A 16096-nucleotide genomic window follows, 5' to 3' on the forward strand; every position below is an offset into this window, starting at 1 on the left:
TGTATGGGGATGGTGAGCAGCATTAACACATCTCTGAGCATCTCTCCCTCTTCTGAATGTCATTGACCTTCAGCTCTCAGGTCTCATCCAAGGTTTCCAAATTTATTTTGGCCACAGATGGAGCTGGCTGCAGACACTGCCTGTTTGGGGCTGCCTGGGTCACGTTTGTGCCACTCAGGAGAATTGTGCCTGCAGGCAGCTCTGCATGCAGAAGCAATGCCAGGAAGTTTTTAATGCATTCTGCCTGTCATGTTCTTTTAATGCAGCTGATGAACTGTAAGTGAGGAGAGCTGAGCATCAAGTGACCAGTCAGCACCCTGGAGACCTTCAATAATTATTTTCTGGACACAGAATGAGAGAGTCTTAATTTAAAATACTAATACAGGCTCTTGGCTTTGTGCTGGCCATGGAGTAAAACAGCTTTTGAGGTCCTCTAGGGAAGTAGCAGGAGGACAGAGTCCTGCACAAAATTTTGCTTTTTTTGTCAGTATTGGCATGTTTAACTCCCCTTCCTCAGCTATCAGGCTCAGATCCTCTTTTATGTTAAATTCCCCATTGGTTTCTCCTGCATTGTGAGTCTTGCAGCAAAAAGAGAGTAGCCAAAATCTTGTGTTTTATTCTTTCCAACAAAACCCCTGCAAGCCTTTTTAATGTACCTTAAAATAGCAAGCAGGGCACAAGTGCACTTTTTTTCCCCTCTTGATGGATGGGATTTAGCTACTGTTCCTTGATTTGTATTACTATCAATGTTAGTAACAGTCTTCCCCAATGCTAGAACAGCCTTTGAGTGCCAAATCTCCAGAGAGGAAACTGCTGTTGTGTTTTGATGATGGCAGTGGAAAATTAATATTAAAACAGATTTATTTTTTTTTATCTATCTTGGCCAATTTCTGCAGGTTGGCTGTTGAACTAAAGAATTGCCAAGCAGGCATTTTCCATACAGATAATGAATTTACATTTTATTCCCTAGTTTGTTTTGCTTTTTGAAACAAGTGGTCCAATCCACCTCAGAGCATAGAAAAAAACATTTAGACAACATGAAATGTGACTGATTTATAGAACTTAACTGTTGCTAGCCTATTCTCCTATTTCTCCCTGAAATGCAAGATGTTGTTTTAAAGGCCAGCTAAGATGTCCTAATTTGGATGAATTGCTCACTGGGAGACAGTCAGATGTACAGAAAATTAATTTCAGTTACAGTCACTCATATCCTCTAACACTTTAAATGAAAACATAGTGTAACTAATAAATATCTCTCAGCACAGGCATGCACTCTTTAAAGCCTGATTAATGCTTCCATCCTCAGCATAAAATCCCCACCCTGTTAAGGTGAAGAATTGTTCCTTGATTTAAGCACTTCACCTGCCTGAACACTTGAGCATATTTCATAGAACATTTGCTGGATGCAGTTTGGTTTTGCTTGGCTAACAAAAGGTTTCTCCAGCAGCCTTTGCCCACCTCCAGGGTGTACCTGTGTGCCCTCCCTGGGGTCCCCATCTGTGCTGTGCCCTGTCTTAGGGGGACTTGCTGTGGGAGCTGCTTCCCAGGAGCTCTGTTCTGGTTCTGCTCTGATTTCTACCTTTTCACCCATGTGTTAAAAAAATTTTACACATGGAAAACTGCCTGAGTCCCACTGGCACCAAGTTCATTTTACACTGGCCATGACACTTTTTCCATATATTTGTCCCTGGGTTCTGGCTCATTCCCTTTTTTCTTTGTGTTTTTTCATTTCACCTCCACACAAACGCATTTTAATTTCTGCCTTGCTTCCGACAGATTGGCTCATCTCTGGCACTCAGGCCTTGACTTGTCTCTCATGCAGTGCTTCCTGCAGCCAGGTGCCTGGGAGCAAATTCAGGAGCTGCCTGGCATTCCTTTGCTCCAAGTTTGTCCCCTTGCCTTCCAGAGGACCTTGAAAATAATTAAGCAAAATCTGTTTACTCCAGCTTTGTGCGGAAGCGGGTGAATTTCAGCAGTAATGAATAATCATCTCTGTGGAAACCCTAATCAACAGAATTTTTTCTTTATCCTGGTGGAGGATGAGGCATTTGGCTGGGTAATAAACATAACATTAGTGAGAAATCACTCACTGGTTATCCCTGTGGGTAATGCATGCAAAAGAAATGAGCTGCACGACAAAATTGCTTCCCATGCATCATGCAAAGAAAACCCAGGGATGCAGAGGTGCTAAAGCAGGGGTGAGAGGGGGGTGATGAAGTTTTTTCCCAAAAAAATTTCTTTATATGGCCTTATGACATGGTTGCCCTGAAACCATCAGAACACTGAATTTTCCTTGTGCAAGTCACCTTTATTTTGTTCTGACAGAAGGAAATTTCTTTTCTTTAGGTGAAACTTGGAGCCTGTAACACCCCCAAGCCAGGCTTCTTTGACTTTGAGGGAAAGCAGAAATGGTAAGAGGAAATCCTTGTCATTCCTAGCAATTCTGGCTCTACTTTTTGTTCCATCTTGTCTCATCTGTAGACAGATTATGGACCTAGGGGAGTTGGCCCTGAAATGGCTTTAAAATTCTTTGTTTAACAGGGAAATGTTTGTTGCTATGCCTGATGCAGATGTGAAATACCACAATCCTTTATTTACAGTCTTCATCCAGAGCTGGCATGCAATACAACAAAAATGTGAGAACAGCTGCAGCTCTGTGAACACAAACTGTGTTCCAGCCTGGATCAGGATCCCCTGAAAGATCCTTTCACAACAGAGCTGCACTGACAGTGGCCATTCATGGCCTCAGAGCAAAGTTGACCATTTCAAGCTGAATGAAAGATGGCTTTGCATGCCCTGAAAGGATTTTGATCAATCTGTTTGCTGTGTTCCACTGATGTCACTATAAAAGCACCTTGTGCTGTCTCTGAGGGGCTCACTGATGTTTTGCTGTTGCTCCTAGGGAGGCTTGGAAAGCCCTGGGAGATACCAGCCCTCACCAAGCTATGCAGGAGTACATTGCTGCCGTGAAAAAGCTCGACCCCAGCTGGAATCCACAGGTAGGAAACGTGGAATTATCACTCACAAAACCAACCGGCATTTGTCTTTGTGAAGCTGCCAATGGTTCAGCTTCTCACAGGCTTTAATTGCTGCATGGCAAACTTCATTTTGAGCAGATTAAAGTCTAAATTCGTTTCTAAAACTCTCCTTTTGTTGTGACTGAAGCGTGAAGAACCATCTCTCTCATTCATAATGATCTTCATTACAGCCAGCTCATGCACAGGCTTGGTTTGGCTGTAGTGATCTAATTTATTTTGCTGTTATTGGTTCATGCTGTATTTAGCATGTAAAGATACTTTTTATCCTTTTCTCATCCTTCTCTTTTCAACTATTCTTTAAATGTTGATCAATAGAAAGCAATCTCCATGAAAGTGACATGAACTGAATGATCAATTCTAAAAATGTTTCCTTTTTGTTTCCATGCAGCAAATTACCAAATCTGATTATGATTAGGTACTCCAACATAACAAGTCTGTATCTGTGTGTTATAGGGAGACTGTACTGTCATTTTAATTAATTTGTCTTTCATCTACCAGGTTTATTACTTGATTGAATCCTTAAGGATATCTCCTGTTTATAGACTGACTTTTATACAATTTTTAAAGAGGATTGCTCTTTAGAAAAAGTATAGCCTTTGGAAATAGAGTGGAGATATTTCACTAATAGTAAAATTCTGAAGGCATGGTAATTTCTTCTCATGGTAGGAAATTTGTTCTTCTATACTCCTGTGCTTTGGAAGCAAAATCTTATGTGGGTACAATCCTGTGAACCAAGAATTTGGTTTTGAGCTCTCTTCTGATGCTGTTCTTGAGATTTAAGATTTTTTTTTTTCCTTCACCAGTTGATGTTCCATGCCATTCATAGTGTTTTTGGAGCAAAGAAAGGCTGTCATTTAGAAAAAATCCTTTTTAATGCCCTTGGAGAAAATAGTTTTATGTGCTGCGCAGTTAGCCAAAGTTGGCTCTTGCTGGGTAAATTCTTGTCCAGGCTAAAATTCTCATAGAGAAATAAAGTAATTTGTAAAAATCTATGTATAATCCTGAACGAAGTGTCAAGTGAAGCACATTCATATTAATTTAAAAATGGAAAAAAAATCAAACAAAATACTCAGTGCTTTCCCGAACAAATTGTTCAGGCTGATGACAGGTTTAGCTTTTTGGATATTTCCTTCACTTCCTTGCCTTAGAGAAATATTGTTAGAGCTGTGAGCTTCAGGTTACAAAACTGTCAGCCAGGAAAGAGGAGCAATATGTTTTTACAAAACAAATATTTTAAAGAAACCATACAGCAAACACAGAAAGGTTGGCAGCACTGTTCCTCCCCTCTTCCCCTAAAGTACAAAGGTTGCCTTAGCAGAAAATATAATTTAAAAGTCAGCATTGAAGTAAAGTTGGCTTTGCTTTCTTCACAAGAATCCACCTGTCCTTCTTATCACATCATCCTTTTAATTCCACTTTTATAGGGCCAAAATGCTCTCAGGAGTCCTCTCTGATGCATCTGGTGCTGCTCTGCCATTTTTCCTTCTCCCCACCAAATCCACGTTGTGGAGCCACGAGAGGGAGCTCTGTTCTTTAAAATGATGGAGATGTATGTGTCAGGGGATGGAGATAAAATAGCTACTTTAGTCTTCAAATTTCAAATTGGATTTATAGAAAAGAACTGTGGGTACATTACAAGGTGCTTCATCACTGTCACTGTGTCTCCTTTGCATGCTTATCTGCTGGGTTCCTTCAGATTTTTCTTATGTACCACAGATTCTGAATGAAATACTCCAAATGCTTGGTTTAAAAGCAATGTAAAGTGCACATTACAAATGTGAAAACTTTGGCTTTCATATCATTATGAATCAAATAGTAATTACAGTACAAAAGTGTTCAATTTCTTGTTGTGCATCCTTGTGAATTTTGCTATTTAAAAGCTTTTTTAATGTTCCAAACTTACTTTTTATTCAACCTTTCATCTCCCCCATTAATGTTGTTCTTTTGTGTTATTTTAAATCCTCCTCAGTCTCCTGTTTCATATATTTGCAAAAGGGCTTTATTATCTTGATCCTCCAGTAAGATTTTAAGCTTAAAACCACTTATTTTTTTCATAGGTTCATTTTTTCCTCAGCAGATTTGCTGCTGTTCTGCATCCTTCAGGCTGTCAGTGTTTCTGTTAACAAATAGAATGGAACTAAATTTCTTGTGCAGTTCAAATAGATCCACTTCTTCATTCCTTTTTCTTGTTTCTCCATTGATTCATTCTTTCATATTGAAGTTTCTTCAATTAGTACACTTCCAGCATCAGATTTACCTGCTTTAAATTAGTATCTTTGTTTTGGATGGAAAAAAAACCCAAAACTTGAAGTAAAAGGGGTCTGATTCTGGAGGATTGCCCTGAATTTGTGTCCAGAAGCAATGAGAATTCTAACAGCAGCACAAACCTCATCTGCTGCTTCCTATTCCTGCACTGACTTTGGAGTACCCACATTTCATTAGGAGACAGCTGAACATGCAGAGGCAGCAGCATAGCTGTTCTCTGCTCTCTGAAGTTTGTGTGCCATTTTTTTACTGTATCTGCTTAGCTACTTCCAATGTGCTTAAGTTTCTTTTTCACCCTTGCTGCCTGCAGGTTGTCTCATAGTTCTGCCTAGTCTTCTCTTTCAGAGCTTTGTCTAAAACCTGGGAAAAAATGATTATATTGTACTTATTTTCAGCAATTTTATTTCCTGGAAAATCTTTAAAATTGACTAGTAACCCCGAGAATGTTTGAGGTGAGGCCCATTGTCTTTACATCCATGAAGCCACGGGAATCTCATGGCTGTGTTGGTCTAGAACAATCACAATTGCTTTTCAGGATGTTCTGCAATTCAGCCCTTCTGAAAGGCTGAATAAGACCTTCAGCCAGGTCTTACTCTGTGTTGTGGGTTGTTTTGCTCCTTTTCCCAAGAACAGCTGTTAGTAGGAGGTCAGGAATATTCTTTTCCATGCTGTCTCCATTCTCCTCTTGGTGCAGTCTTCCTTCGTCATCTTCTACCTTTGAGCACATGTTTTGTTTCTCGTGAGTCATTCCTTTCAGTCTGAAGTTCCAGGCAGTGGAAAGGTAATTGCTTGGACCAGCTCAGCTCTATTTGCATATTTCAGAGACATCACCTGTCCTTCAAGTCTATTCACTCTTCCTCCAGAACAGAGAATAATTTATGGAGCCATTCTTTTGCATTCTCCAGCCTGAAACAGAAACATTTCATGCCGTCAACACCTCCCACTGCTTCGGGTCCTTTACAAAGGAAGATGTGTCCTGGCTGCTTCTCTTCTCCTATGTTCACCTGTCCTCCTCCTGCTTTACTGGCAGCAAATGACAATTGCTTTTGGTGGCTTTGGCTGGTGTGAGATGTGAGGGGGTGGTGACACTCACCTGCCCTCCCTGCCAGCCACTGTGTGCGTGTCCCTCTGGCTCTGCGTTCCCACTGTGATAGATGAGTAATGCCATGATTGACTCTCACAGTGAATGGACAAATATCATGTCTATAGGTTAAGAAAAGTTTTATAGATTTATAGCTCTGTTGTACCCCCTTGTGTGGTTATCAAGGGACAGCTGGGGTTGGGACATCTGGGAGGACTAGCTTGTCACTATGGAACATCTGACCTCCAATGAGGATTTAAGGAACAGATCTCCACCACTGGACAGCAAAGAAGGGGTTGGTGGACAGAACTTTGGGAAGGGTTAAAAAGGGAAAACCTCCATTGTGAGGGGGCTGAGCACATGACAGGGAAAATCTTTTGCTCCCAGCGCCGTAACCTTTTTTCTTTATTCAATCTTCTGTTGTATTTTTGATAAGGTTTAACAAACCTTCCTAAACTATGAAAAGTGAGTAGCTATTTCTCACACCACTGCCATGGTGCTGTTCTGCAGCCTCAGCAGTGGGCTCAGGGATTTGGGGAGTGTCACCTTCATGCAGTCACTTTGTTCTCATGTACATGGCTGCATAATCGGGCACTTCAGCACTTGCAGATTTGAGTCCTAGTGGCTGTTTGCAGTCCCCCCCCACATTCCCAAATTCTCATCTCTCTTGTGGATATCACAAATTTCCTTTGGGCTTCAAGTTTTTCAAGCCCAAAGAAGCAGAAGCAGGCCAGCACTTCCTTTCTTAGCAGCACTGAGCAGCCCCTTCCACCGACACCCTGTTGCCGTGGGTGGAGATGTGACACCACACTGCAGGGGTGGCCAGGAGCTGTTATTGATCCATCCTTGTAACGAGATGGTTATATGGCACAGCTCAAACAATAAAAATAAATAATAAAAAAAGCATCCAGATTTGCTCAGCACATTTTGCCTTCCATTTGCTGATTGCAGTTTTGGCATCGCTCGGTTCGGAATATTTCCTTTTCCTATTTCGTATATTACATATTTACCAGTTCAAATCTGAACAGCTTGTCACTACTAACTTCAGTGGCATCCTTTCCCAAACACTCACATGCCTCTCTTCCTATTTGCTTTGAGTGCTGAAACTCACAAGAGGACTTAAAGATTTTCTATTTATATATCAAAGTTTGAAAAGTTGGCATTTTAACTTATTTGACTCAGCTTCACCAATAATGCAGTGAGTAAAATTTCTGCTGTGTAATGAGGAAAGTTGAAGATCAGGAATCTGAAGAGCAGAGAGTTCTCTCTAGAGGAGAGATAGCTTCACCTCAAAGGAAACAGGCATTCACCAAACACCTTTTTAGGCTCTTAAAGGTGTGAAGTCCCACTTCTGATGTTTACAGGGGAGAAAGTTGCCTGTGCTTTTTTAAAGTATTATTCTGTGCCTTGTTTGAGCAAGGGAGGATTTAATTCTCTGTAGTCTGGCCCAAATGGGAGTAAAATCTCTCCTTTGCTGGGTTGGTGTGGGAGCACCAGATCATGCCAGGAGAGAACCCTTGCGGGACAAAAAGGCTCATGGAACAGAAAACAAACTTCAGAGTGAATAAAATAGGAAATGCACAATTGCTGCAGGCTCAGAGCAGTCCAGCAAGCTGGAAATCCTTTGGGAATAAAACAAATGGATTTGTCCATTGGATGTTTTTGCAGGAGGTACTGCAGGGGGCAATATTTGATAAGGTGGTGATAAGGTACCCTGTGCCCAGGGCTGGGCTCCATCCCTTCTCGTGAAATAACCTTTCTCTGTCACATTTATATGCAATAAGCAAGTTGAAACTAAAATGTGGGAAAGAGAATTTGCAGTTCAGGGATACAGTGAAAAGCAGGAGAAACAATTCCCTGATTTGTAGAAGAGCTGAGTTCTGTGTGTGCTTTTGGCAGGTTGCACCAGGTGTTAACTGAATTATTTTAATAATTGATTTAAATTGATGAGCCTCTTGTATTTAAGTAAGCCCTCCAAGGCAGCTTGGATTCTCTGTAGTGTAAGATCTCCAAGAGAATTGAAAAATTTCTATAATGACTCAAATACAAACTCTGTTTCCAATTACATAAAAAAAAAAAAAATTGGTAAAATTCAAAACTTGAATTTTTCTTAAATTTGGATTCATTGCTCAAGTCTGCTCTGTTGATATCTGAAACAAGAAGCTTTGATCTTTTGCAGTTTGCAAGTTTATGTCTGGTCAAGTTCTAAGAATTACATTAGTGACTGGTAAATGCAGTTTCAGACTGAAATCTTTGGATTTCTTGGTTAGTTCTGCAGGCCAGGGGAATTTCTTCTGGAAATTAGGAAATGCATTAGAAAAACTGTTGTCTGTAAACAAAGTGAGTGCACCCATCATGTTTTCCTGTTTTGTCTATCAGTCAAACAGATGTCTCCCTTGATAATCTGGCCCAGCAGCCCCTGTTTGTGCTTGGGAAAGAGCAGCAGAGTGCTGTGGGCAGGATTACCAGGGGGATGGGAAGGGACCTGTTTGGGTCTCTCCCTGCCTGTCACCAGCAGCAGTGAGCCCAGACACCTGCTTTGTTTGGGGAAATATCTCAATTTATGGCTTGCTGTGCTGCCAGGTCAAAAACTTTGAAAAATAGCGACTTTATTTCTTTTGTAGTATAAAAGCAATTTAATTGCAGTGTGTAAAGTGGGCACTAATCAAATTATGGCTGTGCTCCCTAAAGCTTGCTGTCCTGTACTAATGCAGCACGCTGGGAAGGGGAGCTGTGCAACAGTGCTGCAGGGGCTTTGCTCTGCACATTTCTTTGTATGGATCCTGCTGTGGCACTTGATCCTTAGGGAATTTCATAGCTGACTTTTTGTTTGGAACATTTACCCAAATGTTGTTAATAGCAACAACAATAATTTCTAACAAAATATGGAAAACAAAGATCACTGTTTGCTCCACATTTTTTTTTTGAAAGCTCTTATTTCAGTGGTGACCACATTGGAAGAAACATATCACTGAAACAATTTGTAAACTCTAATCAAGCTCTTCCCCTCTGAAAACAAAACAAAGCCAAACCATCAAGCCTGTATTTTTTTTTATTATTATTATTCTCTTAGCAGAAAACAAAGTGCTAGAAATTAAGATTAAAACCAGAAAATTGATCTAACCCAGGCTTCAGGGTGAGACTACAGTGTCCTCTGATTTTAGACAATCTGCTGAGTTGTTTTTTTGTGAGCTACGCTGAGGTATGTAATAGTTTTTGGGGATTTTATATCCTGAGAAGGTTTAGATGTTAACACACAGAAGGATTCTTCTGCCATGCTGTCTTTTGCCAGCTGTGTGAGGGACAGTCTCTAGCATGCAGGTGGGGTTGGTGGAGATAGCAGTTATTTACTGTGCATGGCTCACAAAACCTTGCAGTCTGTGTACACTTCACTCCTACTTGTGAAACTAGAGGTGAGGTGACCCACCTTATTCTATCCAAGTTGGGAAAAAGGCAGTTTATTATCTGCGAAATTAGATTTTAAGTGCTTTGCTTTTGGAGCGTGCTTTCAGAACCAATTTTTCTTATTAGCAAGGGGATGCTTTGTAGTTCCTGTTGTGTCAGAAACTAAAATCCCACACTACAAACATGAACTAAATTCCCCCATTCTTCCACAATAAAGCCGGGTAGTGTTGTTTTGCTGCATCTCCCGATAAGGAGTGTGTGCTGATGCTTTAAGTCCCTGGCACAGATCCTACCCACAAAAGCTGTCCTTAGGTAATTTGCTGCTTTTCTGTCCCTGTCTTTGCAAGTAACTCACCAGCCAGGCATTGAGGTGCTGTGCTGTGGGGCTGGGATTTTGTTTGTGGACAAGCTTGATCAATGACAGTGTTTTTTTATCTCCTGCAACCTTTTATTGTAGAGCACAAAACAAAATGCCAGACCCACACTGTTGTTTGGAATTGTGGCAAGCTCTGGCAAGCTGTGCAGAAGGGAAGAAGTTAAAATGAACAAGCATCTCATAGTAGAAATATAAACAGCTGGAATATGTGTCAGCCTCCTACCCCCTGGGAGTGTGTTGGATTGTTCCCTTTGATTTTACATCTCTGCAGAAATTTATGGTCTCAGCTCCTTTTATTTATGACATTCTGATCCTCGACCAAGCGATTGATTGAAATACAACAGTGCCAAGCTGCAAGTCTGTATTTCAGACAGGCTGAAGTTTAGGAAGCAAACCAGCAATGCAGTCATGGATTGAAGGCTGCACTGAAATCCTGTACAGGGCTTGCCCACATTTCTATGCCCCTAAGCTTCTTCAAAGGAGAAAATTGTCATGGCAAGGGTTGTGCCTCTTTTCTCTCCCTCCTTTTAAGCTGCCTGTTCTTGCTGAAAATATACTGTATTTTAATATGCCATCTTACCAGCCCTCCAAGGGCTAACTTTGGCTTGTAGAGATGCTAGTCCTCATTTTTGCAGCTCAGATCCAGCAGTGTTGATGCACTCTGGTGTTAGTGTGCTGTGAGTAGCATAACATATTCCCTTGCAGCTACTTGGATGTAGCAGTAGTGGGTTTTGAGAATTCCAACCAAGAAATTGGGGAGGGCTCACCATTAGTGATTTTGGTTAAATAATAATATGAAAATATTTTTCTTTTGAATATATCACTGAATTAATTTTCACTATCTTGCACTGATTACAGAAATATTACAGAATATACTGTTTGAGATGTATTGAGAAAAAAAGAGTAATTAAAGGTGTAGCTGTGTCTTGCTGAGTGTGCTGCTGCAGCAGAGTGTGGCATTCTAACATCATGATTCCTGGCTTGCAGGTGGATGTAGACACTGCATGCTAGCCAGACACACCAGAGGCAACTGAAAAAAAAGAGCAAGTAAATATATAAAAAAATATTTTATATATAAATATTTTTATATATTCATACATATTTTATATATAAATTTATGTAATTATAAATTTATTTTTATATATAATTATAAATCTGTATATATATATATAATCTCAAGCTACTGGCATACAGTGATGACAAGATGTAACAGAGTGAGACAAAACACTTTGCTGTGTAACTTTGTGTGCAGCAGGGAATTTGTTGTTTTTTATTATCCCTGTAATCATTGTCCAGAAGTAACAGGTTCTGCTGTCTGCCTGCAGTCCCACAGCACCTGAATCACTTCTTCTGTGATCCCATGGCTGTAGGATTGGAAGCACAGGATGCAGCTGAGCTCTGGGATCTCTAAAACTTCACTTGAGCAATTGCTCTTCTAGCTGAGAAAGCATCTCAGTGTCACCAGATCAGGTGTCAGTTGCTGCAGATCCTCTGCTGAAGGCTGTTGCTTCTGTGGCTGAAAATTTGACAGAAAATGGTTAAATACTGATATTTCCAGTGATCTTGGCTTAAACTGAGGTGGCAAGGTTGAATTTGTTAAAATTTCAGACCAGAATCTGAAACAACTGAAATTCAACCAGAGGTGCCCTCTGTCATTTTTGCCTTGAGGTGGCAGTTTCTGGCAAGGCAAGGAAGGTGTGTGAATGCCAAGTGCAATTTTCATTTGTTGCAGATTTTAGCAGCAATGCTGCTGCTCCTCAGCCACAAAAACATGAATGACAAAAGCATTGAAAAGCTCATTTTTGTGAAATAGCTGTGTGAGGCTGGAAACAGGAAAGAGCAGTGACATGAGAAGTGACTCCACCAGCCATCCAAACTTCCCTGTGAGGTTCATTTCTGTACTGAAAACTCTAAAACAAATTGGTACAAGATGCTTTTGGTAGTGCTGACATGACCAAACTGGGGGCTGGGAAAGCTGCAGGGCGGGCTTGGGGCAGGGGAGAGGTGTTGAACCAAGCAGGAAGGTGCCATGGGCAGTTCAGGAGCTTGGGGCAGAGAGCAGAGCCTCTGGGGGAACAGGAGGTTTGGAGGGGGAGGAAAAATAAATAGGAAATTGCAAGGTGAGGTGAGGAGGACCAGGAGGGCAAGATCTGTTTTTTTCTACCCAGTTTTAGTTGGGGTTGGAACAAGGTGACCTTTGAGGTGCTTTCCTGTGATCGTGTTCACAGGGGTCCCAGGACGAGGGAAGAGACAAGGATCTGACTCCATGTTTCAGAAGGCCTGATTGATTATTTTATGATATATATTACATTAAAACTATACTAAAAGAATAGAAGAAAAGGATTTCATCAGAAGGCTAGCTAAGAATAGAAAAAGAAAGAATGATAACAAAGGTTTGTGGCTCAGCTCTGTCTGAGCCAGCTGACTGTGATTGGCCATTAATTACAAACAACCACATGAGACCAATCACAGATGCACCTGTTGCATTCCACAGCAGCAGATAATCAATGTTTACATTTTGCTCCTGAGGCCTCCCGGCTTCTCAGGAGGAAGAATCCTAAGGAAAGGATTTTCCATAAAAGATGTCTGTGACACTCTCGTATCTGAACCATTATGTGGTTCTGTGATGATTCCTGCTGCCCAGGTGGCTTCCTGAGCAGGAGAGAGCCTTCCTGGATCTCAGTGTTTCCCTGGAGTGCCCAGAAACATGCAAAGTGCTTTTTTTGGGATAGCCAAGTGAGGTGGTGAGTGAGAGTGGGAGGAGCAGGGACTGACTGCTCTGCTTGTGGCACTTGGTGGACATTCCAGAGGGGGGCTTGGACTTGCTCTGCTGCTCTCTTGCTTGCTCTGCTCCTGAAATTTCTGCCAGCAGCCCACCAGGCTGGGCAGGCAGCTTGACTGCTTTAAATTGGGAAGGAGTCAACCTCTAATTACAAAAAATTTGATTTTTCCAAGTTATTGAAGCTGTTGCAAGACTCTCAGCTTGCTGTGTCAGAGGCTCTTAAAAATTTCAGGAACTTGAGTAGAAATTGCAAAGTTTATCTTACTGTGGAATATGTAATATATTGATGTTTAGGTGTGGAGCTGTAGACATTTACTTGAAAGTATTCAAACACAGGAAGGGTCTGTATACCCTGCTGCTTCACATGGCAGGCAAAGGCTGGTTTAAGATACAGAGTGTGTTAATTAAAAATAACATATGCTTTTGGGTAGGAGAAACCAGCTGTAATTGCTTTGTGTACATCATAAGCTATAGCATAAGTAAGCTGTTTCTTTAGTGAAAATACTGCTTTTTGAATTAGGAAAAGGTTAAGTGGCTATGTTTAGCTTGCTCTTTACAGGAAATATCAAGGAAGTATTGAGTGTAATTACTGGAGATTAAGATTTTGTTTGGATGTTAACTAACAGGTTGGTTAATGTCATGTAAACACTATTTGTCTCTTAGATTGGAAAAAGTTTTCCTTTACAAGGGCACCTATTGTCTCCTACTTGGATATCTGGACACTGTTGTACCAAATTACTCACTCCTATTTTAAGGAAAGGTGGCATTCCTCAAAGGTCTCTGGAGCATCCTGTAGGTGCTTTTTGCTGAACTAACCCACACAAAGCAGGGAAAGGCTCAGGCTCAGTGCTCAGCACTAAGGGCTGCTGCTTCCAGATCCTGCATCCCTCTGGCTGAGCCTGCCAAGGATTGCACTGTACATTTGGAAACCTCCTTGTTCCTGCTTGGGACCACTGAAGAACTCTTCATTCTGCCATTCCTGTGCCTGCAGACCTCATAAATCCACCCTCTGCCTTCACAGCTGAGGTGTGCTGTGGGAAATAGATGTCCATGGCACTGCTGGGCAGCCTCAGAGCTGCTCCTTTCACCACTGGGGATGTTAGCTCTGCAGTGATGCCTGGCCCAGTGTCACTCCAGAAAGCACAGGATGGCTGCTGATGTCCTTTATTTATCAAAATTTAGGCTTACATTCAGTTTTCAGGCTTCAGAGCACCTGCTTCATCCCAAGCCATAGAGTTGTTCAGCTCGGCTCAGAATATATTTCCTGCTCCTACAAATGTCTGTGTAAATCTCTGTAAATATCTTGTATTACATTGACAAAAACCCCCAGAAATTACAGTACAGGCTGTGTTTGTGTCTGTAGCTTGGTCCCCTCTGGATTTTCATGCAGGTGATGGGTCAGAAGGGATTGATTGCTCCAGGACTGACCTGGTTTCCTTCATGCTGGAAGGGTCCAACCAGCACCACTCACTTCACCGTTTGGGCTGCAGGCACTGGGAATATGCAAGTTTTGGCAGAGTCCGTGAAAAGAATGTGAAGAAAGGAGCTTGCTGGTGCTCTTGTGCTTGCCACCTCCATGTCTGCATTTCCTTTTAAAAAAAGTGCTCCACAAACCAAAAACTGTGGCAAGCCACCGCTTCAGGGCTTTTTTTTTGAGCATAGTATTTCCTTCCACGCATATGCTAAAATGTGTACAGTGAGTCATGAAATCACAGCTCCTAGCAAGCATTAGACTTGCTCAAAATTATATTACACATTTTACATTTATTTCCCTTCCCCTGACTGTCTTTACTACTAATTTCCAACTGTGATTATGGTGCAGTTATTAATTAAGTCGTTAGAGTTAAATGAGTAATCTGCAAAGCTTTGCTTTAGATCACAGCACTATTTAACTATGACATTACTTATAGTATGTTGGTTTTTATTTTTTGACTGTAATCTGGAAAATATTTTCCCTGTCTTAAATAGTGTTTTTTAAAGGGAAATTCTGTGAGGAGACTTAAAAGAACCGGAAAACTTTACGTAGACATTATTGGAATATTAACTAAACTGTCCCTTTAATATTAAAAAAAAAAAAAATTAAAATAAAAAAAAAACACCTCAACCCCACCGTGCTGGCATTTTTCACGGGCAGTTTGCTCAGATTGTTCAGATCCTCAGTGGGCTCTTGAAAAGGCTCCAGGTGCTGAGTCATGTGCACGCTGGGGCCGAGCTGCTGCTGGGAGCCAAGGAGGATTGTTGAGAGAGGAGTATTAAAATATTCTGTTTATGGCAGTCATTAATAGGGCTGGTGTGGAGGGTACGGCAGCCTTTTGTGAAAGGTGGCTCTGCAGAGGCTGTCCTCAGCCAGGAGGGATTTGTACCTTATTTGGGTGTTGTGGGAATCCATAAAACCAGAGGGTTTGGGAAAGCTGCAAAAGGCAGGCCTCAGAGACAGCAGGGCTGGGATTGGAGCTAAGCATGAGATTATCAGCAGAAGAAATATATAGGAAGTAGAAAAGTAAGGACAAATAGAGCAATGGTCTGTGTATTAAGACTTGATAGAATAACTCCCTAAGCTGCAGAAAAGTATATCTAGGGAGATATTAGGAAGTTATAAGCTTAATAATGGAGCTCGTGTTTTAAGGCTTACAAGCAGGTATTGTATTCAAAATAAGCAAGCATTGTTTAACCAAAGGTACCTGTGCTTATAGTGATTGGATAGAACTACTGTCAATGTGCTTTTGCTTTGTGTGATTGGTCAAAAAACTTATAAAGTGAGTTGTAACATTGAGTTCTTAACGTGCTGCCTGGGATGTGAGCTGGTGGCATCTTCCCATTGTCATAACCACGGAATGAGACTGATGCTGGAAAATCAAACAGCTCAAGGCACGTTCCCAGCAGTCCTGTCCCGTTTGTGATTAGTGTATAGACCCCGGCCACCGATAGGTGTTACTGCCTTACAGGGCTCAGCAAAGAGAGTGAGAAATGCTGAGCTCGTATCTTAGTCAGGAAGGAAGGATTTGATGAATTTAAACCACGTCAAACAATGCCTAATTTTATAAGCGGTTAAAGCTGTATTTCCTGTGGCAGCATCACCTCCAAAGGGTTAACATTTCCAAAGGGTTAACATTTCCCTTCGCTCCCGCCGCAGGTAGCGTGAAGTTCAG

General features: G+C 41.4%; 1 protein-coding gene across 1 annotated transcript in view; it reads left to right on the plus strand.

The window, feature by feature from the left end:
- The window catches only part of ACBD6 (acyl-CoA binding domain containing 6), an 82787-nt gene that overhangs the window by 4528 nt on the left and 62163 nt on the right, over window positions 1–16096 (plus strand). The window contains exons 2-3 of the mRNA XM_054286179.1: window positions 2347–2411; window positions 2903–2999. Coding sequence (XP_054142154.1) covers window positions 2347–2411; window positions 2903–2999 — 162 coding nt within the window. The remainder of the gene's footprint in view (window positions 1–2346; window positions 2412–2902; window positions 3000–16096) is intronic.

This window comes from Melozone crissalis, unplaced genomic scaffold (assembly GCF_028551555.1).
Source record: "Melozone crissalis strain CALT ecotype California unplaced genomic scaffold, PUWL_Pcris_2 ptg000045l_1, whole genome shotgun sequence".
Classification (NCBI taxonomy): Eukaryota; Metazoa; Chordata; class Aves; order Passeriformes; family Passerellidae; genus Melozone; species Melozone crissalis.